This window comes from Capra hircus, chromosome 10 (assembly GCF_001704415.2).
Source record: "Capra hircus breed San Clemente chromosome 10, ASM170441v1, whole genome shotgun sequence".
Classification (NCBI taxonomy): Eukaryota; Metazoa; Chordata; class Mammalia; order Artiodactyla; family Bovidae; genus Capra; species Capra hircus.
The window spans coordinates 81,957,504-81,982,678 of record NC_030817.1 but is presented as its reverse complement, the minus strand read 5'-3'; the positions used below and the strand labels follow the sequence as shown (position 1 = coordinate 81,982,678).

Here is a 25,175-nt window from a genome sequence, read left to right as displayed (position 1 = left end):
CAGCCAGGGATCTAATGATGCTCCAGCATTAAGAGCATGAAGTCCTAACCCCTAGACCGTCAGGGAATCCCCAGCCCTTCTAACAATCTTAATCTGGAAAAATCTAGGCCTTGTGAGAGATGGAGTGGGGATACTGTAATCATCATGCCTTTGCCCCACTGAAGAAAGTCCGGACTGAAGGAAAAGAGCAACACTGCCATTCTATTTTTCTTTTCATCAATATGATTTTCTCAAAAGGATAGATTTTGTAGGAAAGGAAGATAGTGTTGTTTTATGATCATCTTTGCAGCTGTGTACTGGAGTCAGTGAAGCAGAGAGAAATATGTGTGTTAACTCATTAAACAAGGTACTTGAACTAAATTGCCTTACATTGAATTAGTCTCTCTTCATCTTGGTACATCCAGCAAGGATGTACGTAAAAACCAGCAAACTGAAGGAACTTTCAAATATGTAGTGACCCAGGTATACAAAGTCTGAGAAGTTAAGAATCCATGTATATTCTTGAGTGTAGAAGTGAAGTTGCTCAGTCATGTCCAACTCTTCGCCACCCCATCGACTGTAGCCTCCCAGGCTTCTCAGTCCATGGGATTTTCCAGGCAAGAGTACTGGAGTGGGTTGTCATTTCCTTCTCCAGGGGATCTTCCCGACCCAGGGATCGAACCCGGGTCTCCTGCATTGTAGACAGATGCTTTACCCTCCAGTTCAGTTCAGTTCAGTTCAGTTGCTCAGTCGTGTCCAACTCTTTGTGACCCCATGAATCGCAGCACGCCAGGCCTCCCTGTCCATCACCAACTCCCGGAGTTCATTCAGACTCAGGTCCATCGAGTCAGTGATGCCATCCAGCCATCTCATCCTCTGTCGTCCCCTTTTCCTCCTGCCCCCAATCCCTCCCAACATCAGAGTCTTTTCCAATGAGTCAAGTAGTCCTTATAAAACTGTCATGATTAGCAGGTTGAAAAAAAAGCTTCTTTGTTCTTTTAAGAAGATTAAAGTAAGCAATAGACTTTGAGATATGGGATCAAAGATAAACTGATGAAATAACAGAACAAGATAAAAGGAAGCTGACAGAACTAAGGGGTGGGGGGGGAATAGGGACAAGCAGCAAACTTGGAGAAGTTAACTCATTATTGACCAGAGACACATTAATATGACTTTTGTTACCTGAACGTTACTGACGGGAGACCTTTCAACTTGCATAACAACTTGCAGGCCACAGGTGTTTTCTGCAAAAATCCCCCGGTCAGTGTATTGAAAGCATGTTGGCAATAGCCAGAAATAGAGCAGGTACTATGGAAAAGGAAGACATGTAAGAGAAGAAAAGGACAAAGAAGGAATTAATAGATGGTAGGCAAGGAGGACAAATGAACAAAGATTGGGTGTAAATCCAGCAGGTCTTAATAGCTAAAAGCTCTTGAAATAATTACTGCCTGAATTGGCATTTCAAAAGAGAGTTAAATGCTAAGATCAACCCTATAGAACTATACTTCAAGAATGAAGAATCCTTGAATATATGTCAGTTGAAAAATGATTTGAATTATAAAATGAGTATTATTTTTACTAAAGACTTCAGTAACAGCAGGTACTAGAAGAAATGGAGGTTGTCATGGGTAGGATTTTTGCTAAAATGAGCATTTGAATACAGTTAAACATTTTAGGGACTTCCCTGGTGGTTCAGTGGTTAAGAATCCACCTTGCAACGCAGGGGACATGGATTTGATCCCTGGTCACATGCCACAGAGAGCTAAGCCCTCGTGCTGCAACCACTGACCTCTGGCACCGCGGTGAAGGATCCTGCATGACACAACAGGAGATCCACGTGCCAAAACTAAGGCCTGAGGCAGGCCAATAAATTCTTTAAAACCCAACATTTTAATTATGTTTAAGTAATTAGGGCTGTCAGGCTTAGGAAATAGAAAGCAGTTTTTACTGTTCTTGAAAGGAAAGCTATGTAATGTGAAAACAATGTAATTAGTGAAAAAATTATGTAAAATGGTAATCAACTGGGAAGAGTTCCGGGAAGTTCCAACCTAAACTACAGAGTTAAGTGTAGGGTATTATATAAGGACAATCAAATTATTATTTATAATTGGCAAAATTGGTTTAAATACCCACTTTAAGGTATGCTCTATAAAAATAAAATAAACTTCAATATCTTTCCAAATAACCATAGCAGAGTCTTTGGTGGACAGAGCATGTGATGAATAAAAATAAAAACAAATTTTAAAATGTTACATTTCTGTAAAATGGAGCTTAATTAAATGAAGAAAATTTCTTGGCCCGCCTGCTATGACCAGCAATATGAGTTGATTTTTAAATTCTCCATTCTGTTTACCTCGGCTGTATTTGAAAGTTATTTGCCTTCTAGAATGGACCGAAAACTATAAACTATAATATATTGCTATCTTTAAGAAATATTCCTAAATAAAGAAATTCAGATTTATTATTAATTATCTTTTTATTCTCTAAAAAGAAATTGAACGCTTATAGATACTAGGGCTACTATAGTAATAAAATAGTCCTCATGGGGTTTACATTCTAGTAGGAGAAACATAAAATAGTGATTACAGGAATGGCAATGCACTCCAGTATTCTTGCCTGGAGAATCCCATGGACAGAGGAGCCTGGTGAGCTATAGCTCACAGGGTCACAAAGAGCTGGACACAGCTGAGCTACTTTCACTTTATCTTTCGCAGGAAAAACATAAATAGTGATTACAGGGTTAGTAATGTGAGTACAAAATACTGTGAGGATGTAATACAAGGGAGCCTTACCTAATTTGAAGAAGAGGGACTGTCAAAGATGATTTATTTAACGAGATGAGGTTTAAATTGATAGGTAGAAGGAAGTGTTTCAGTTGAAACACCCTTCAGTAGTGGCTAGCCATTTGGCTTAAAATTAAATGGAACCCCTGCTTTCTTCTTACTGCACAAAAATAATTTCCATGTAAATCAACAGTTTTAATGGAAACAGTTTAAAGGAAAGGCCTAAATCATGAGTGAATTTCTATAGTCTTTGCATATAGAGATAATTTTTAAGAAGTTTATGAAATCCATAAATCACAACAGTGTTGCATGGTAAGTTTGCCTACAGAAAAATTAAAACTGGCAGTTAAACACCATTAAACAATATTGAGAGGCAAGTTAGAAACTGGGAAGAAAGCAGTCCATAAAACAAAGGATTACTCTTCATTTACTCGCTGAACTCATAAACTAATAGCAGTATCTTCACAGAAAAATATATTCAGCTTCACTAATAAAGAAATACAAGTATAGATTTATTCCCCTCCCCATCAGATGGGGCAGGATTTTAATCTAGGATTGTCTGTATGTGGAACATCTCTAAATATCTTTCAGTATAAGGTTGGTTAAGTATATTACAGTATATACCTACAGAGAAATATTATGCAACAGTGAAAAATAATGTAACCCCATACTCATGGACAGAGGTGTGGTTACATATGGTTTAGTGAAGAAAGCAGGTAATAAGCCTGAAATATGAGATTATATCAAATGTGCACGTTTGTTTGTATTTGCATAGAATGCTATCTAGACTGTTCATCGAAGTATTAGTTAGTTGTTAATTTTCAAGTTTTGGATGACTGGAGTTTGTGTTTTCTTGTGTCCACAAATTTTTTTTTTTAATAAAAAACAAGGGGTTAATTGGTATACTTATTCATATTTAGTATTTTCTTCATATGTTTCAACTTTTCAGATAAAACGTATCTTAGGTGTTTTTCAAAGATAACTTTTGTAGAAAAGCATTTGATATATCTGCTCTGTATATTTTGATTAGCTGAATAATCAGAGACAACTTCGTATGTGTTCCCCTTTTATATTAATAATATGTTGATATTTTGATAATATGACCATTTCATTGACCCATAATTGTAGTCAAAGCATTTATAAAAGGATATTTATTTGTCTTTAGAGAGAGATGGTAGTTCTCATGAGTGATGTTTTGGGATGCAGTAAATGCTTTGACACAATGCCTGAACAAGACTTTCATGAAAACTATTGGGAAACTCTTTTGAGTATTGATAATTTTTTATCAATCAAGAAAATTGAAGTTATTTAAGCCTGTACTTAAAAAGTAAATTGATCATATTCCATGTTAACATTTTTGCTAATTAAATTGAAAGTTTTTTCTTCAATCTGTTGCTTTTCCATTTAGAATATTAAGATATTTCAGGAGAGCAAAGACCATGTCCTAACTGGATTAATGGGAAACATTGTGCTAAGTATTTACCCCTGTCTTCTGTCAAGAAGTTTACAGTTTAGTTGAAACTCTCTAGCTAGTACTTGCAATACTATGCTGTTGATATGTTAGTGAACTACTTCTGTAAATATAGATACATACTTTATATGAAAAAAAAAACAATGTATAGATTATTTGATATAAAAACTTTTAAAGATAAACTTTTTTGTTTCCCCCTTCTTCCCCTACCCTAATAAATTAATTATTTTCAAAGAATATTTAGAAAGCAAGTCTTTTGTAGAAAGAGACACATGTAGTAGTTTAATTTTTAAATGAGTTGTGGGATAAAGTATGCCTTGTAGGTAGTTTACTTGCTAATATATTTAAACTGGTAGAACTAAAATTATTAATAAAATTAATTCATTGGTATGAAATATAGCCTAGCCTATTAAATATTAAAACACACTCTTCATAAGGTACCATTAGAGATAAAACAAATTTTATTCTTAGATTTTAGTTTTAGTTCTGTTAATATACTAATATCTTAACTTCTCAGGATAGAAACAAAGTAAAAAATGTTAAAATAGCAAAAATTCGATGTGTTTACCTATACATATACTTCTATTTGCTACAGTTTGTAGCCATACAACACATTTTCTCTGAGCAAGAAAGGATATGGTCTTGGTTTAGTTCACTTCATTGCTTTTCCCTGTAGAAAATCAGGGTTTTCAGAGCTCTAACAGTGTGCTGTTGCAGGGCTCTCATCCTTTCTGTTTAAATAATGCAGGTACTTTGATGGAAACCTGGAGAAGCTCTTTGCTGAGTGTCATGTAATTAATCCAAGTAAAAAGTCTCGAACACGCCAGATGAATACAAGGTCATCAGCACAGGATATGCCTTGTCAGATCTGCTACTTGAACTACCCTAACTCGGTGAGTATCTGGTAGTTTAAGGCCAGCACTGCTGACTCTCTACTTTAGAGGATGAATTGACTTTTCATTGTTTCAACAAAGGCAGTTCTGGGAGTCTGGGATTGTAGCAAAGCAGTAACCTATCCATATATTAGAATAAAGAGTGAGAGCTTGTCTCTCAGCCCCTCCCCATCCCCATTTGCTTTTTAAAGCTGCAATTTGTCCAAGTTATTATTACACACCTAAATCTTTTTACTTTACCTCTATGGGAGAATTGTGTAATAGGTAGGCAGCAAATAGAATTATTTTTATCCAAATTAAAACAGATTTAAAACTAAGTTTTTAGAATATCCAAAACACTTATAAAATGTCTTTAATGCTATTTAACTAGAGAGCTTTCAGGACTCTTCTTAAAAGATTTTCACACATACAGATCCATTCCAACAGCGATTCTTTAGTACGTGTATCCCTCCTAAAACCTATTGTATTTAGAGGATTTACTGTAATTATCTAGTGAAGAAGTGTTATGCTTAAATAAACACAATCTTCCTATGAAAGCACTTTATTAGTAACCATTAGAAAATTACATTTGTGGCCAAAAAAATGTATTTAGTTACTCAGAATTCACCTCTTAAAGATGTTTAAAGATATCTAAGGCTAATTTAATTCTACAACAATTATAACCATTTTGTTCATATTCTCTACTGTAACAGTTAGGCGGCTTTTTCTAGTAATTAGTATATACCAGATCTTTGTTGCCAGTATTATATATTTTAACATATTGAAGGTTTTTTGTTATCAATCTTAGAATTTGACATTTGTACCTTTAAACATTCTCATTTGAAGGAAATTAGTTTGTTCGCACACACAAACGCTTAGAAGAGTTTTAAAAGAAAGTTAGTTATATGCTCTTAGAGAGGTGGAAAATCAGAGTTAAAATTAGTAGGAGCATTTCCCTGGTGGCCCAGTGCTCAGGACTCCTCATTCCCAGTGCAGGGGGCACACACAGGTTTGATCCCTGGTCAGGGAACTGAGTTTGCATATGCCACATGATATGGCCTAAAAAATAAATCGATTGATTAAATTTAAAATTTTCAGTCAAAAAATTTCAGTAGCTAAAATACTAAATTGAATTTCCAGATTCTCAAGTCATTCTTAATTTATTTTCAGATTAAAAAAAAAAGTTTTTGGCCTTACCATGGGGCATGCAGGATCTTACTTTCCTGACCAGGGATCAAATCCTTGTCCCCGACAGTGGAAGCATGGAATTTTAACCTCTGGAGTGCCAGGGGAAGAACCCCATATTCTCAGTCATAGCTGTAACACTAGCTTTTTGGCTTTGGGTAATAAATGATTTAATCTGGCTGAGTCTCAGTTTTTTTTAACCTTTCAAATAAATTGAATAAAATATTGTTTCAGATCTCTGTCAGCCTGAAACTATATTCATTTCCCTCTACCTAAATCACAATCCTAACTTAAGTATTTAAAAAGAACAATCAGCACTACTATTGAAAATACATTAGTTTTGTGTTTTGACCATTTTATTATCTTTCTTTAACAGATTCTCTTTGCCAGTTGACATTTGTATAGTGTATGTAGTTTATAAATGGTTCTTTGAGGTAATACTAAGACTCAAAAAGTTTGTTCCGGATTATATAAGAGGTTTCCTTATTCCTTGGCATTTCCCTTCCTGCTTTCTTACAGCCAGCTCCTCTTAGTGTAAACCTTAAATGTAAGTACTGAAACTAGCTGCTCACAAATAACCGCTATAACTTTCTCAATGCCCTTGGTATTGTCTGACAGTCTGAACAAATTAGAATGGAAAATCATAAGTAGATATTTGCAGTGTGGATTGTGCTATACTTATAACTGATAGTGGAGGAAACACTCTTCATTTATTCAGCAGACTCGGCACTATTCTAAATGTTAGAAACAATGGAGAATAAAGGCATAATTTACAGGTTAACTGGGCAAATAAGTAAAATGACATAGAAAAAATGGTAAGAGCTTTGGTAGGGCATGGTACTGAGGGAACATATTGGAGAGACACCTAACCCAATTTTGGATCAGGGAGACTTCCCACTGACATTGACATTTGAATTAACCTCTGAAGGTGTGGGAGGTAGGGCAACAGGGAGTATAGCAATATAGAAACCAGAGGAAGAAAATGCAGTACCAAGAGTGGCAAACAGTGCTAGCTTCAGAGAAAGGAATTGAAAGGTGAGTTTGGAATTAGCAACAAGAAGTTGACTGATGATCCTGAAAAGTAATTTTAAGTATTATGGTAAGACGGGAAACCAAACTACATGAGCTAAAGAGTCATTGACTTGAAGGTGGGAAAGGAAGTAGAGGCAATAAACATAAATTACTCTTTCAAAGGAAGTTTGGCCATGTAAGTGACAGGGCAAGAAAGCAAACAGCAACATTGATTGGAAAGTAAGTTAAAAGTGTCATGGAAACTGTGCCAGGTGTTAGGAAAAAGTAATCATGGTGAAACTAGGACTTCTTTTCTCAGTTTTTGGGCTAATAAAGGATAATTTTATCAGTTTTGCAAGTGTCACCTGAGATTCTTTATTCAGGCTTTATTAATTGGATGAATGGTTACTTTACTTACATTATTTACCTAACTCCCATGTATCAATTTCCACTATTCTTCAAACACTGATAACTTGCCTTTTATTATTGTTTATCTTCAATACTTTTATCCTTCTAGAAAGCAACTTTGCTTTATATAGTGCCACATGAAAACAGGTTTTTAAGTAAATGCTTCTGACAGCTTAGTTTATAAACTTGATACTTTGGAGCTATTTTGGGTGGTCTCTTCTTTAAAAACAATTTCCTGAGATTTTGGAACACTCTTTTAAGTTCAGAGATTCCTCCTCTGTCCCCCTACCCACTGTGTTGTGTCCAGTTCAGGAATTTCTTAGCCTTGGCAACAGTTACTTTATATAATAATATTATTTTCAATCAAAGCATAAGATTTAGCTCTACTAGGAAATATAGCTTGAGCTATCATATCTTTTTTATGAAGTAAATCATTTTATACTTTCTAAGAATAAGGTATATTAAATAGATAAAAGCAAAATTGAAGATTGTGAGAGTTGCCACCCTCTTTTTGCTTTACCTTTGAACATGTTTGTGTGATTTATTTTTCTAATTTATGTTGTTTAGTCTTGTTATCTGTTTAATTTAAAAAGTTATTGGAAAGGGGAAAAAAACCTTTGTTTTTGTCTTTTTATGTTATCTTAAAAGCACCCTGGTGTAAAAGTCCCCCAAAGCAGAGGTGTTACCTATAGAGATCACTGAGTAACCATTGTGACCTTTAATCTGTCAGTCTTTGTAAAAAAGAGGAAAGCACATGAAGATGTGTTTTTGTTTTTAGGTTATGAATAAAACATTTTAGAATTATTGATAATGACTTTATTATATTTGTTCTTTATAGAGTGCACCCTCATTATAATATCAAAAATCAAATACTCTCCTTTAGTAATCTGACAATAGGTTAGTGCCAGATCTCCTTCATTGTTGTGAGTAGTATTAAGAATAGATTCTTTTTATTTCTCAGATCATTTGTTTTTGGATGAGAGTATTGATTTCCCAAATGTTTATCTTCACTTATTTTGTGACTCAGGTAGAATCATTGTCACTCTCTGAATAGTAACATATTTTAACCTTGATATTTTCCATGTTATTTGGTCTGTAAAACTAGTATCAGGACTCTGAACTTTTTCTTTCCCAGCTACTTTCCAAGCATATTTTATATAGTTGGTATGCTATAATATTGCATCTTATTTGCATTTATATCATAAGCAACATCAGAAATTTTGTAAGCATATTTCAAATAACAGCTAATTAGAAAAGCTTATAGAATTTAAAATGCCACTTTAATAAGAGCCACAAAATGAATAAAAGAGCTAGGAATAAACTTGGCAAGAAATATGAAAGACCTATATGAAGGAAAGGGGAGATAAATGAATGACAGGTATTTGGAAAGATAGAATATTAGTGAAGTAAAGCAAAGACTAGATTGATGAGGGTGGAGAGGAAGCTAGTCTTACCAAATTCAGAAATAGGCAGCAGTACAGTAAAGCAGAATAGAGTCAAGTACTGTTTAGTTGCTCAGTCGTGTCCGACTCTTTGCCACCCCATGGACTGTAGCCTGCCAGGCTCCTCTGTCCATGGGATTTCCCAGGCAAGAACTGGAGTGGGTTACCATTTCCTTCTCCAGGGAATCTTTGTGACCCAGGGATCAGACTTGGATCTCTTGAATTGGCAGGCGGATTCTTTATCAATGAGCCACCAGAGAAGCCAGAGTCAAGTATATTTGTGGAGAATTTAATATACAACAGAGGCGGTGTTTCCTTTAAGAAGGGTTATTTAATGAATGGTGTTGGAACAACTCAATAGCCGTCTGGAAACTTAGATTTCTGCCTTACTCCTTATATCAAAATTATTCTGGTGGTCCAGAAGTGAAGAATCTGCCTGCCAGTTTAGGGGACATGGATTTGATCCCTGGTCTGGGAAGATTCCACATGCCATGGGGCAACTAAGCCTGTGAGCTGTAACTACTGGAGCTCTCGCACCCTAGAACCTATGCTCCACAACAAGAGAAGCCACCGCACTGAAAAGTCCTTGTACTGCAACTAGAGAGTAGCCCTGGCTTGCTGCAGCTAGAGATGCCTGTGCTCAGCGACAAAGACCCAGTGCAGTACCCCCCCCCCAAAAAAAAAACACAACTGTAATTTTTTTTCCAGGTTTAAAAATTTATTTGCACATATTGAAACAAAATAATCTTTTAACTAGTTTTCCCTTTGTATGTCATTTATTTTTTTTATTGAAGGATGATTGCTTTACAGAATTTTGTTGTTTTCTGTCAAACTTCAACATGAATCAGCCACAGATATACATATATCCCCTTCCATTTGAATCTCCCTCCCATCTTCTGCCCCATCCCACCCCTCTAGATTGATACAGAGTCCCTGTTTGAGTTTCCTGAGCCATACAGCAGATTCCTGTTAGGTGTCTATTTTACGTATGGTAATGTAAGTTTCCATGTTACTCTTTCCATACATCTCTTCCTCTCCTCCCCTCCCCTCATGTCCATAAGTCTGTCACAACTTTTTTTAACTTAAGAAGAAACTAATTTAGAGGCCATGAATTCTAAAGCTGATACATTTTGCTGTGTATGAATAAAGAGGTTCTGCACAGTAGCAAAATGTATTGAAACTGGGAGAAAATATTTTCCACACTTATAAACAGTCAATTTTCTAAATAAGTAAAAACAAAACAGTAAAACATTTACAAAAAACGCCCAGAGGAAAATTTGGCAAAATAGGTGAAGAAAATACACAGAAAAATATACAGCCTTAAATCTTGTTTCAAATTTTTAAGGTTCACTCAAAAAATTAAAATCAAAACTGTTGGTAGTTCATTTTCACCTGTTATTGGCAAAAATCAAGGAGTTTTAAGTGTTTTGGCATGGGTGTGAGAAGGTTTTCTTCAATACTGTAAATTGCAACAACCTCTTTGTAATAATCGAAATGTATACTGTTAGAATTTCACTTGTACAAATTTTTCCTGATACACATTCATTTGATCGCAAAGATAATAAAGAAAACCAAGTTACAGAAGAAAGTTTGTGATACTTCTACCATATATTGGAGATAGTGATTACTTCTGGGTAGAGAAGTAGAGGACGAGGTAGAGAAAGATGGAGATAAGGGAGACTTTTTTTTTAAAACATAAACTCATATTGTTAAATAATTGTCTTTAACTATGGCCTATATTCAGAGAAGGCAGTGGCACCCCACTCTAGTACTCTTGCCTGGAAAATCCTATGGACGGAGGAGCCTGGTGTAGGCTGCAGTCCATGGGGTCGCTAGGAGTCGGATATGACTGAGCGACTTCCCTTTCACTTTTCACTTGCATGCATTGGAGAAGGAAATGGCAACCCATTCCAGTGTTCTTGCCTGGAGAATCCCAGGGATGGGGGAGCCTGGTGGGCTGCCATCTCTGGGGTCTCAGAGTTGGACACGACTGAAGCGACTTAGCAGCAGCAGCAGCAGCATAGCCTATATTATATTAATTTAAAAAGAATTAGGTAGTAAATATAGTAAAATATTTTTGAAGTAAAATATGATAACCATGTTTGTCTTTTGAAAATGTAGTCCTCTACACTCAATATTAAAGTACCTGCGTTTAATATCCCATTATAGAATATAATAAGGTTAATTTAACCAGCCATCCAATTGAAAGTATTTCAAATCATATAAGTAGTATAACAGGCCAAAATGTTAATATTATTATTATTATTCAAGTATTACTACTATTCTGAAGAAGTATTTTGGTTTCCATAAGGTTTTATTTTCTAGGTTAGGTATATTCCAGTGCAGCTCAGTGAAGTGTGGTATCCATGTGACATTTTAGAAATAACACCATTGGGAGCTCCCTGGTAGTCCAGTGGTTAAGACTTGGTGCTTTCACTGCTATGGACCTGGGTTCAATTTCTGGTCGGGGAACTAAGATCCTGCAAACCAAGCAAGCAGTATGGCCAAGAAATAATAATAAAGTAGCAGCTTTATTGAGATATAATTCACATACCATACAACTTATTTAAAATGGTCTTAAGCATAGTCACAGAGTTGTGTCGCCATCACCATAATTCATTTTCAAACATTTTAATAATCCCTCAAAGACCATTATCCTTGTATAGTCACTTCCCATTCCCCTCAAGCTTGTTAGCCTTAGGCAACCACAAATCTACAAGTGAAATCAAACAAGACGTGGTGTTTTGTGATTGGTTTATTTTACTTAGCATGTTTTCAATGTTTGTCCGCATTATAGTACATGCTTTACTGCTTTTTATGGCGGAATAATTTTCTGTTACGTGGATATTCCACTTTTTGCTTATTTATCAGTTGATGGACATTGGATTTGTTTCCACTTTGGAGTTATTGTAGCTAATGCTGCTGTGAACATTTGTGTACAAATTTTTATGTGGGTATATACCTAGCAGTGGAGTTGCTGAATCATTTGTTAATAACTTTTAATTTCTTGAGAAACTGCCAATGTTTTCCAAAATTCCTGTACATTCCCACTAGCAGTGTTTGAGGGTTCTGATTTCTCCATATCCTTGTCAGCACTTTCATTGTGTCTTTTTGATTATAACTGTCCTAGTGGGTGTGAAGTGGTGTTTCATTGTGGGTTTGATTTACCTTTCCCTGAAGATTAAGGATATTGGGCATCTTTTCATATGCTTATTGGTACAAACTTGTGTGCCTTTCCTAAAAATTATAAATATCTAATGTAGATTCATGTCTCATTGTTTTGTGTTTAATGAATTGTGTGTATAGATTTTTCCCCTTAGAAATTCGTTTTAGGAGCTCATTTAGTCCTGTCAAATTGGACATTTTAGCCACCATGAGAAACATGATCTGATTGATTCTTACTGAGTCACTATAGTGATTCTTCTGATAATTTCTTTTGAAAGTCCATATATTATTTTTGTTGCAGTATTTCACTGGCCTTGAATGTGGACATAAGTTTTGTATGCAGTGCTGGAGTGAATATTTAACTACCAAAATAATGGAAGAAGGCATGGGACAGGTAAAGATGCCAGTTTGTTCTTGAGTTTTTGTTGAATTTCTTTTAAGTGTTTAGACTGTTACACAAATATAAATGGTAAAGCATTCTGGGTTGTGAATTATATTTGGCTCTTTTTTTCTAGGTTAAAACAACTAAAAGATAATTGAGATTTTTTTTTTCCTATTTACAATATGATATTCCAGTTAAAAATCCAGTGCAGGTAATGTTTTCTTAGCAGGCATTAACATTTGTTTTTATCCGGCTAAACTTGTTGAGAACTTTTGTTGTATCTCACGCCTTTGCCAGTTAAATTTAATATTGAAAAACCAGTTGTTTGGGTTAGCAATTTTAGTTGCTTTATAGTGACAAATATTCACGTACAGGTTTCTTTTAAAAGAAAGGAAATGATTAAGGTCCTATAAATGTTAAGGTATCCTCAGAACCTAGCAAAGTTCCTGGCAGTGGTAAACGTTTAGTAAATATTTGTTGAATGAAGACATAGTTTAAATTTCGATCTTTTCCAGACTATTTCGTGTCCTGCTCATGGTTGTGATATCTTAGTGGATGACAACACAGTTATGTAAGTACTTTTGATAGATTCTGCATGTTGAATATATATTAGTTGCTTAAGCCAAATTAATTTTTGCTCAACACCACACCGGAGGTAAACATTTGAAGTCTGGAGAGACTTTCTAACCTCTATTCCTTTGTAGTATACAAGCCTGTTTGTAGCCTGGTTAAATGCCCAGTCAGTATTTTGTTAAGTAGGCAATGCATGATAGCTAGATTTCAGCGAACTTTGCAGTTGGAGAATAGGTTATGTCAGTGTGTCAGTTGATCTTCTGAGAAGCAGAGCCGGGACATAGTTAAAAGAGAAGGTGCTTTATTACGGATAGCATCTGTGTAGGATAAATAGGAATAGGAGGAGCAGACAGACATGATAACAGTTCTGACCCCTGTTGAGAAAGAAGGAAGAAGGATTCAGTAGGAAGACTAAGACTGTGTGCAGCTGTGAGAGTTTCTGTCAGGCCTGTTGGGAACTCCAGTGCGTAGATGTCCCACAGAGGAATGCTTCGGGCATCAGAAACGGCCAGGCCCTGGTACCAGTGTCAAGCCTAGCCTCTCACTGGGAGCTAAGCAAGGGGGGTGTGGCCTCATCTGGAACACTGCTACGAATCTCAAAGGCACTGCAGCTGGAGGCTGTTGGCCAACTACTGGCCTTGTGAAAGGTTCCCTTTTGAAGGAGAGAAAGAAACTTGAAGAAAGAGGTATAATCAGCTCCTGTACATGGGATAAAATCCAGAGTTGCTTAATTCCTGAGTCAGTGCTGTTTTTATAACCTCAGGCAGCCTAATTGATTTTAGTCTAGGAAGATAAATAGATTGAGGGCCTGAATGATCCACAGACAAATTTTATAATTAGTCCTGGATAATTGCCTGTATAGAAAGGTATGTCTGCATTTAAGCACTGGGATTTGAGAGTAATAAGAGTGAAAGCAGCCATGGGTTTTAGTGAGCAAATTCTTAACCTAATGAAGCCATAAATTGACCTAACCAGCACAGTGTATAAAGCCACTGATTACACTTCATTAATCCCAACCTACTTTGGTTTACTAAAATACATTTACTCTTGTCAGCTTGTCTTTCAGTAAATCTTATTTCCATTAACCATGTATGGTCTTAAAGTACCACCTTCCTTCCAGTTGTCTTTATCTTGTCCTCTGATACTTTAATTCTTTGTATTCTTTCATCAGTACAGGTCACTGTATCTTTTCATTCATTCCACAAACATTTACTGGGAGCCTGTTTTATTAGCACATATGCATAAGAGAACAAATTAAGATACAGTCCCTTTCCCCAAGAGGTCCCTAATAATAAATACATAGTTTACATTTGATGCATGCATGTTTGCCAGATCGTTTCAGTTGTGTCCGACTTTTTACGACCCTATGGACTGTACCCCCCAGGCTCCTCTGTCCATAGGGTTTCCCAGTCAAGAATACTGGAATAGGTTGCCATCCCCTTCTCCAGGGGATCTTCCCGACCCAGGAATTGAACCCCTGTCTGTTGTGTCTCCTGCATTAGCAGGCAGGTTCTTTACCACCACTGCCACCTGGGAAGCCCATTTTATGTGTAAATGTATGTATAAAGTACAGTTACAGAGAAACACATTACCTAAAGAATTAGGGCATCTTAGGGAGAGATAACAAGGATTAGAAATTTTGTGTGGAGAGTAATAGTCCATGAACTTCTCTTTTATGTATTCTGTCATGGCTAAAGCACAAAGTAGCAGATTACTAGAGATGAGGATGAAAAGAGTTTGACAGTTTGAGTTTTGTCATAAAAGGTTATTAGGACTGATGAGATTTGCATTTTAGAAATAACCTAGGTAGTTAAAAGGATAGTGTAGAGTTGGGGAGGCATTTGGGCAGTGAGATGTAGTTAGAAGATTATTGTTAATCATGCTTGGTTAAATGAATAATGTAAATCAACATTAGATATTCTGACATTAAACATCTTTTTACGTTTGTTTATGTGGCTGCATCTTAGTTGTGGCACGTGGGATCTTCGTTGCAGTGATGCGGGATCTTTCTCTGTGGCACTTGGACTCTCTAGTTGTGTGTGGCACAGGCTTAGTTGCTCCATGGCATGTGGGATCTTAGTTCCCTTACCAGGGATCGTCCCCTGCGTTGAAGGCTGATTCTTAACCACTGGACCACCAGGGAAGCCCCTTACTTATTTTTTCATTTTTTAAAAAATATTCATTTAGTTAAAATATTCATTTAGTTATTTGGCTGTGCTTGGTCTTAGTTGCACCACGTGGGATCTAGTTCCCTAACCAGGGATCAAACCTGTGTCGCCTCCATTGGAAACAATCCCAACCTACTTAGCCACTGGACCACTGGGGATGTCCCATTGTTTTTTAAATGATGTAAACTTCTCATAACATAACATTCACCTTTTTAACTAAAGTACGCAGTTCTGTGGCTTTTTGAATACTTATGTGATGTTGTGTAACCATCACCACTATCTAATTCCAGAACATTTTCATCACCCCCAAAAGAAATCCCATATCCACTAAACAGATATTCTTGATTCCCTCCTCTCCCTAGACTCTGACAACCACTCATCTTTGGTATCTGCATGGATTTGCTTACTCTGGACATTTCATTTAAATGGAGTCATACAGTATATGACCTTTTGTGAATGGCTTCCTTCCCTTAACATAATGTTTTCAAAGTTCATTCATGTTGTAGCATGTATAAGGACATCATTCCTTTTTATGGCTAAATAATGTCCCATTATACGGATATTCCATATTTTATTTCTCCGTCAGTTCTTGGACATTTGAGTTATTTTTGCTTTTTGTAGAAATCTTTTTTACTATTTGAATATTTCTGTGCAAGGCTTTTATTGAACACCTGTTTTTAATTCTCTTGAATGTATATACCTTCAAGTGGAATTAATTGTTGAGTCATATGGTAATTTTGTGTTTGGCTTTTTGAGGAACGGCATTGTGCACTAATTACTTTTATCCCTCAGTGTCAACATGTGCAAAATCTGAAGGTTTACTCATTTGAAAAGTACTTACTAAATACTTTCCACAGGCCAGGCACTGTATTGGACATGAGAGATCCTTTCATGGAGCTTATTGTTTGGTTGAGAATAGGGAATTAGGGAGGCATATATTAAAGAATGATTATATGATGGCTGTCTGTGGAAATTATGACACATTCTGTAAAGAAGTGTATAATTTGCCATGAGAACTGAAGGGGAATGGTCTATATTCTAGACTGGTATGAATTGTCAGGAAGGGCCTCCTTGAGTGAGTAACAGTACATCTTAACTGAGTGAAATAATAATGATGGTGATGAATTCAGCTTCATCTGATATTTATTGAGTGCTTACTATTTGCCAGGCACTGTGCTAGTCTCCCAGCTCTATTTCTGCTATCCATTTTACAGGTGAGTAAACTGAAAAATGGGGCTTCCTAGGTAGCTCAGTGGTAAAAGTCCATCTGTCAAGCAAGAGATTCGATTCGATCCCTGGGTTGGGAAGAGCCTCTGGAGAAGGAAATGGCAGCCCACTCCAGTATTCTTGCCTGGATAATCCCATGGTCAGAGAAGCCTGGCAGGCTATAGTCTATGGGGTATCAAAGGGCTGGACATGACTTAGTGACTCTGAAAAGTGGAAGTCAAAGGACTTACCCTCAGTTCGTAAGTTGAGAAGCCAGTATTCTAACCTAGGCTGTCCCACCTCAGAGCCCCACTAGGATAATCTTTTGTTTGCTTTCCAAGGGAGGTATCCGCAAGCAGAAGCCTTTGAGGAAGGGTGGGCTGTGTTCAGTCACTCAGTCGGGGATGACTCTTTGCGACCCCATAAATCACAGCATGCCAGGCCTCCCTGTCCATCACCAACTCACGGAGTTCAAACTCATGTCCATTGAGTCGGTGATGCCATCCAGCCATCTCATCCTCTGTCATCCCCTTCTCCTCCTGCCCCTAATCCCTCCCAGCATCAGGGTCTTTTCCAAAGAGTCAACACTTCACATGAGGTGGCCAAAGTATTGGAGTTTCAGCTTCAACGTCAGTCCTTCCAATGAACACCCAGGACTGATCTTGTTTAGGATGGACTGGTTGGATCTCCTTGCAGTCCAAGGGACTCTCAAGAGTCTTCTCCAACACCACAGTTCAAAAGCATCAAGTCTTCAGTGCTCAGCTTTCTTCACAGTCCAATTCTCACATCCATACATGACTACTGGAAAAACCATAGCCTTGACTAGACGGACCTTTGCTGGCAAAGTAATGTCTCTGCTTTTCAATATGCTATCTAGGTTGGTCACAACTTTGCTTCCAAGGAGTAAGCGTCTTTTAATTTCATGGCTGCAGTCACCATCTGCAGTGGTTTTGGAGCCCCCCAAAATAGTCTGACACTGTTTCCACTGTTTCCCCATCTATTTCCCGTGAAGTGATGGGACCAGATGCCATGATCTTCGTTTTCTGAATGTTGAGTTTTAAGCCAATTTCTTCACTCTCATCTTTTACTTTCATCAAGAGGCTTTTTAGGTCATCTTCATTTTCTGCCATAAGGGTGGTGTCATCTGCATATCTGAGGTTATTGATATTTCTCCCAGCAGTCTTGATTCCAGCTTGTGCTTCATCCAGCCCAGCGTTTCTCATGATGTACTCTGCATGTAAGTTAAATAAGCAGGGTGACAATACACAGCCTTGACGTAGTCCTTTTCCTATTTGGAACTAGTCTGTTGTTCCATGTCCAGTTCTAACTGTTGCTTCCTGACCTGCATATAGGTTTCTCAAGAGGCAGGGCAGGTGGTCTGGTATTCCCATCTCTTTCAGAATTTTCCACAGTTTATTGTGATCCACACAGTCACAGCAGAAATAGATGTTTTTCTGGAACTCTCTTGCTTTTTCGATGATCCAACAGATGTTGGCAATTTGATCTCTGGTTCCTCCGTCTTTTCTAAAACCAGCTTGAACATCTGGAAGTTCACGGTTCATGTATTGCTGAAGCCTGGCGTGGAGAATTTTGAGCATTACTTTACTAGCGTGTGAGATGAGTGCAATTGTGCAGTAGTTGGAGCATTATTTGGCATTGCCTTTCTTTGGAATTGGAATGAAAACTGACCTTTTCCAGTCTTGTGGCCACTGCTGAGTTTTCCAAATTTGCTGGCATATTGAGTGTAGCACTTTCACAGCATCATCTTTCAGGATTTGAAATAGCTCAACTGGAATTCCATCACCTCCACTAGCTTTGTTTGTAGTGATGCTTTCTAAGGCCCACTTGACTTCACATTCCAGAATGTCTGGCTCTAGGTGAGTAATCACACCATCATGATTATCTGGGTCGTGAAGCTCTTTTTTGTACAGTTCTTCCGTGTATTCTTGCCACCTCTTCTTAATATCTTCTGCTTCTGTTAGGTCCATACCATTTCTGTCCTTTATCAAGCCCATCTTTGCATGAAATGTTTCCTTGGTATCTCTAATTTTCTTGACGAGATCCCTAGTCTTTCCCACTCTATTGTTTTCCTCTATTTCTATGCAATGATCACTGAGGAGGGCTTTCTTATCTCTTCTTGCTATTCTTTGGAACTCTGCATTCAGATGCTTATATCTTTCCTTTTCGCTTCTCTTCTGTTCACAGCTATTTGTAAGGCCTCCTCAGACAGCCATTTTGCTTTTTTGCATTTCTTTCCATGGGAATGGTCTTGATCCCTGTCTCCTGTACAATATCACGAACCTCTGCCCATAGTTCATCGGGCACTCTTATCTATCAGATCTAGTCCCTTAAATCTATTTCTCACTTCCACTGTATAATCATAAGGGATTTGATTTAGGTCATACCTGAATGGTCTAGTGGTTTTCCCCACTTTCTTCAATTTGAGTCTGAATTTGGCAATAAGGAATTCATGGTCTGAGCTGCAGTCAGCTCCTGGTCTTGTTTTTGCTGACTGTATAGAGCTTCTCCATCTTATGCTGCAAAGAATATAATCAATCTGATTTCGATGTTGACCATCTGGTGATGTCCATGTGTAGAGTCTTCTCTTGTGTTGTTGGAAGAGGGTGTTTGCTATGACCAGTGCCTTCTCTTGGCAAAACTCTATTAGCCTTTGCCCTGCTTCATTCCGTCCTCCAAGGCCAAATTTGCCTGTTACTCCAGGTGTTTCTTGACTTCCTACTTTTGCATCCAGACCCCTATGATGAAAAGGACATCTTTTTTGGATGTTAGTTCTAAAAGGTCTTGTAGGTCTTCATAGAACCATTCAACTTCAGCTTCTTCAGTGTTACTGGTTTGGGCATAGGCTTGGATTACCGTGATATTGAATGGTTTGCCTTGGAAATGAACAGAGATCATTCTTTTGTTTTTGAGATTGCATCCAAGTACAGCATTTCGGACTCTTTTGTTGACCGTAGTGGCTACTCCATTTCTTCTAAGGGATTCCTGCCCACAATAGTAGATAAAATGGTCGTCTGAGTTAAATTCACCCATTCCAGTCTATTTTAGTTCGCTGATTCCTAGAATGTTGACGTTCACTCTTGCCATCTCCTGTTTGACCACTTCCGATTTGCCTTGATTCATGGACCTGACATTCCAGGTTCCTATGCAATATTGCTCTTTACAGCATCAGACCTTGCTTCTATCACCAGTCACATCTACAACTGGGTATTGTTTTTGCTTTGGCTCCATCCCTTCATTCTTTTGGAGTTATTTCTCCACTGATCTCCAGTAGCATATTGGGTACCTACCAACCCGGGGAGTTCCCTTTTCAGTATCCTATCATTTTGCCTTTTCATACTGTTTATGGTGTTCTCAAGGCAAGAATACTTCAGTGGTTTGCCATTCCCTTCTCCAGTGGACCACATTCTGTCAACCTCTCCACCATGACCCATCCATCTTGGGTGGCCCCACACTGCATGGCTTAGTTTCATTGAGTTAGACAAGGCTGTGGTCTGTTTGATCAGATTGGCTAGTTTTCTGTGATTATGGTTTCAGTGTATCTGCCTTCTGATGCCCTCTTGCAACACCTACCGTCTTACTTGGGTTTCCCTTACCTTGGACGTGGGGTATCTTCTCTTGGCCCTCCTGTGCCCACGCAACTGTCGCTCCTTGAATGTGGGGTTGCTCTTCTCAGCCGCCTCCCCTGACCTTCGGTGTGTTGTGCTTAGTTGTTGCTATGTCTGTCTCTTTGCAACCCCCTGGACTGTAGCCCCCCAGGCTCCTCTGTCCATGGGGGTTCTCCAGACAAGAATACTGAAGTGGGTTGCCATGCCCTCCTGCATGAGATCTTCCCAACCCAGGGATTGAACTGAGGTCTCCCCCATTGCAGGCAGTTTCTTTACTGTCTCAGACACCAGGGAAGCCCTGAGGAAGGGTGGGGTTTACTATTTTGAAAGAACAGAGATGTGAGAGGAGTACACTGATGAGTGCACAGGACTGGGTGGGGATCTTTTGGAAGGGGAATGAGATAAGAGAAGTGAGTGGTATAAGAAACTGAAGATGAGATTGGACTTTACATTTTTTTGATACTGTTCTTAATAGCTTCTTTGGTGGTTACTCTCTCTGCTTTAATACTGTTTTCCTATAATACCCATTTCCAAAGGAAATGGCAACCCACTCCAGTACTCTTGCCTAGAAAATCCCATGGGCAGAGGAGCCTGGCAGGCTGCAGTTCATGGGTTCGCTAGGAGTCAGACACAACTGAGCGACTTCATTTTCACTTTTCACTTTCATGCATTGGAGAAGGAAATGGCAACCCACTCCAGTGTTCTTGCCTGGAGAATCCCAGGGACGGGGGAGCCTGGTGGGCTACTGTCTATGGGGTCGCACAGAGTCGTACATGACTAAAGCGACTTAGCAGCAGCAGCAGGTGAATAAGGAAAGCCATGTTGCAATTAGTAAGCTTTTCTAATAAATTACCGAAAGATTTCAAAAGCAGGCAGCTATCAGAATTATATGTGGCAAAACCTATATCCATCTCTGAACATTCCTGTCAAGATTGTTTTATTTCAAACACTGATTTTAGGGGAGGAGATCTTAGGAAAGGTGGCCAAGAATTGCTGTCTTAATGCAAGATATGAGAGTCAGAAGACTCTGAAAGGGGCCTAAATGTGGCGATAGTTGGTAAGTCATTAGACTGTAACACAAATACCAGTTGGGTAAAAATAGAATATTTAGAGTATAAGAACCAGAGGGGAACATCTACCAAAATAACACTATTTAGAAACTTTGAGATTATTGGTTTGATTCCTACAGTTATATATGTTGACAGTTTATATATGTTTTAGTATTTTGAATTTAAAGCAGTTTTCATACCAGAGCATTGAAATTTTATTTTATGAATGTGGAAAATACCCTTAGCTGAAAACCTCCTAATAAACTATTTTTATTCTCACTTTCAGGCGCCTGATCACAGATTCAAAAGTTAAATTAAAGTATCAGCATTTAATAACAAATAGCTTTGTAGAGGTAAGTGATTTCTCATGTTTTCATTCTTTAAATAAAAGAAATTCTGTTAATTAATATAAGTAGTCCGTTTGTCTTACATAAGAAACACCTTTATGATAACTTCAGTTGCCTTTTTATGAAGCATACCAAAATACTTTTATTCTCAAAAGAATCTGACAAATCAATAAATAGATGTCTTTTCATAGATCTTAAGCTTTGATAAAATTATTTTTATAGTCTTTATCCTTAGCAGAGAACTGTAGCTCTTTCTTAGCGATGTCATGTTTAATCATGTTTGATACAGTAGCCCTGCTATATCTCTGCTTGTTTTACCTTCCTTCCATTATGAGTAAACTTTGTTAAAAATGAATTGTCATGTGGTTTTTGTTTGTTGTATCAAATATGGCTTAACAGAAAAGAAATTGTCAAACCACGGCCAGCCTGCTTTTTGTAAATAAAGGTTTATTTGAACACGCCCATGTACTCTGTGACTGCTTTTTTTGCTGCAGTGACAGAGTTGAGTATTTGCTAAAGAATGGCCCATGAAGCCAAATATATCTACTATCAGGCTCCATGTGAAAGTTTGCCAGCCCCAGTGTAAGAGCATGAGTGTAACTTGGTATTTCACTTCTAGAAAGTAATTTTAATTTTTATTAGCAGTTAAACTGAAGGTCTTCTAGAAATATCAGTTTTAAAGAATTATACATTTTTTAAAATGGTCAATAAACTTGAATTCTGATGGCGTGTTCCTTGAGCAATGTTTTGTCCCATGATAAAAATATATCAAAAGTTATATTTCTTTTGAAGAACTAAAATGCAACCATTGCTGTGGCTTAGGAACTGGTTTTTGTTTTTAGAAGAACTTTTTATGGTTAAAGAGAGAAATTCCATGTGTATTCTTTAGCTTGTTTCATGTAGCATATGAATTCCTTCCCTGAGTAGAAGCATTATTTTATTTTTTTGCATCTTATAAAATTGCCCTGAAATAGAACGATACACAAATTGATGTTTGTTAATGATCACATAATAGTGATCATTTATTTTAAAGTTTCTCAGTGGGATTTTGAAGATAGAACAAGAGATAGTTTATAATTCCAGTTACTGAAGTGATCTATAATCTTAGAAAAGCAGGACATCCAAAAGCATTGCTGTAAAGGACTATTGATAGCAGGGTTTTATATGCTTGTGACACCATCTGCACTTTATAATAGTGAGGAAGTAGTATACATAATTACATGGTGTCCTGGGAAATCTTGCATCATGATTTAATTTGCTGTCATTTTAAAATTTTCTAACTTGTATTTCAGTGCAATCGACTGTTAAAGTGGTGTCCTGCCCCAGACTGCCACCACGTTGTTAAAGTTCAATATCCTGATGCTAAACCTGTTCGCTGCAAATGTGGCCGCCAGTTTTGGTAAGCAGGTGATTTCCTAAATTGGAGTAGTGCACATAGGTTTTCTATTTATTTTTGGTAGTGAAATAAATTTTCTTTACCTCAGGTAGGTTGGTGATAACTGATTTTAAATAGCATATATTTCTTTTAAATAAAACTTAGCTTAAAAAGTCTCATATCTTAAGATAATTTTTTCTCTTTCTATGTTGCTGTAGTTTTGGATTTATTTTCTTATGGGAAAAAAAAGTGCAGCTATAATCACTTCTCCTTGTATCCTCCATTGGCACATATATAGGAGCAAACCTAAAGATCTGGGACAAGAACTTAGTTCTCATTTCTGATTAACTGCTTATTTTGTCACATTGTTTTTTGTTTCCTTATGGCTCATGATTTGTTTTCAGATTATCTCTTAGGAAATACAGAGTTAGGTGTTTTTAATTTCCTTTGTTCTGAGGAGTTTAATCTTGGTCCTAAAAAATATGTAGATAAATTTGGAAAGATAAAACTTGGTTGATTAGATGTTGATTAAATCTTTTAGTTGGTGATTAAATCTTTTTTAACTAAGAGTTTTCTCTGGGGCTTCTGGCCACAGCTTTCTTGGTAACCTGGATTCTTGAAGTAGCATAATCTTTGAATTCTAGGTTCAACTTAGCAGGGAATTTCCATTACCACACATTAGAGACCATTCCTTTATGGATCTTTTAGGGATGAGAAGCTGTTCAAGCCAAGGGGCTTTATAGCTAGCAAATACACATTTCATTGGTTTTCCATATCATTCTTTTTTTTGTTGTTTTGTTTCTGTTTTGGTCATGGGTACGCATTTTGTGGGATCCTGGTTCCCTGACCAGTGTTTGAACCCAGGCCCTTGGCGGTGAGAGGATGGAGTCCTAACCACTGGCACTCTAGGGAATTTGCTCTGTATCATTCTTTTTTCCCCCCAAACAGCAATAGATTTAGTCTTAGCATCGTTAATACTAAATATTTCCCAAAAGAATAGGTAAACTCACAGTGATTAAGTTTGTGTAAAATACATGGTATTTTGGTAAAGGTTATACATTATCATTTCAGAATTTACTTTGTAGACAGTGTGGAGTCTAATTCCTTCCCTGCTTTCGAATATATTTTGTGTATGAAGTATTTCAAATACAGATTTAGTATAGAGAATAATAGCAATACTTAAATACTTAGAAAGTTACAACCCACCTTAATGAAAGTCAGTTTGTTTTTGTCAAGAAATAAAACATGAATGATATATTTGAAGCTTTTTGATGTTCCCTTCTCTTTTCCATTTCCCGTCGTCTTTTCTAAAAGTAACCATTATCCTGGCTTCATTTAAAGTGAGAGCACTTTATTCTTCTAATTTGCAAAGGATTTTTGGCATTCCGAAAGTACTTGATTAACTAATTAATCAGCCATTCCACTGTTATTTTTTTTCACAAACATTTGTTTTTATTCTTAGTAGTAGTGTTGGTCACTCAGTCGTGTCTGATTCTTTGCGACCCCATGTACTTCAGCCTGCCATGCTCCTCTGTCTGTGGGATTTTAAGGCAAGAATACTGGAGGGGGTTGCCATTTTCTTCTCCAGGGGATCTTGCTGATTCAGGGATAGAACCAGGGTCTCCAGCATTGCAGGCAGACTCTTTACCATCTGAGCCACGAGGGGAGTGTTTATTCTTAATTTATACTTTTTAAACAAATACATATACCATGCTCTTAGAAAGCAGAAAAGAATTACCAGTTAATGTAGCCAAATAGGTAGTCATCATCTTTTGTTTTATACCTTATTTGGTACACTTTACTAGGCTGAGGTTCATTTGTTTGGATCTTGCAAAAATATGTGACCTGTTTGTTTCCCACATATTGCTTACTGTGCATTAGTACTAAAGTATAAAATTACCATACGAAATCAGACTAACTCTTCATTTGGAATGTTAAATATTTAATATATGCCTATGAAGCATTGGTTGAAATTTAAGTTCAGATTATTGAACATGATTTCATTTTAGTTCAGTTAGACAGTGGTTGCAGCAGAGAATTACACATATTAAAAACTATCAGAAAATACAACTCTAACTAAACTGATTGTATTGTCTTAACAGTTTGTTCTGGAGAAGGGCATGGCAACCTACT

At 37.2% G+C, this 25,175-nt stretch overlaps 1 protein-coding gene across 2 annotated transcripts in view; it reads left to right on the top strand.

Moving 5' to 3' along the window:
* ARIH1 (ariadne RBR E3 ubiquitin protein ligase 1) overlaps positions 1-25,175 on the top strand; it is a 101,476-nt gene that overhangs the window by 58,404 nt on the left and 17,897 nt on the right. For both annotated transcript variants that reach the window (XM_018054680.1, XM_018054681.1), the window contains 5 exons: positions 4,982-5,126; positions 12,618-12,710; positions 13,214-13,269; positions 21,607-21,673; positions 22,960-23,066. In XM_018054680.1, coding sequence (XP_017910169.1) covers positions 4,982-5,126; positions 12,618-12,710; positions 13,214-13,269; positions 21,607-21,673; positions 22,960-23,066 — 468 coding nt within the window. The remainder of the gene's footprint in view (positions 1-4,981; positions 5,127-12,617; positions 12,711-13,213; positions 13,270-21,606; positions 21,674-22,959; positions 23,067-25,175) is intronic.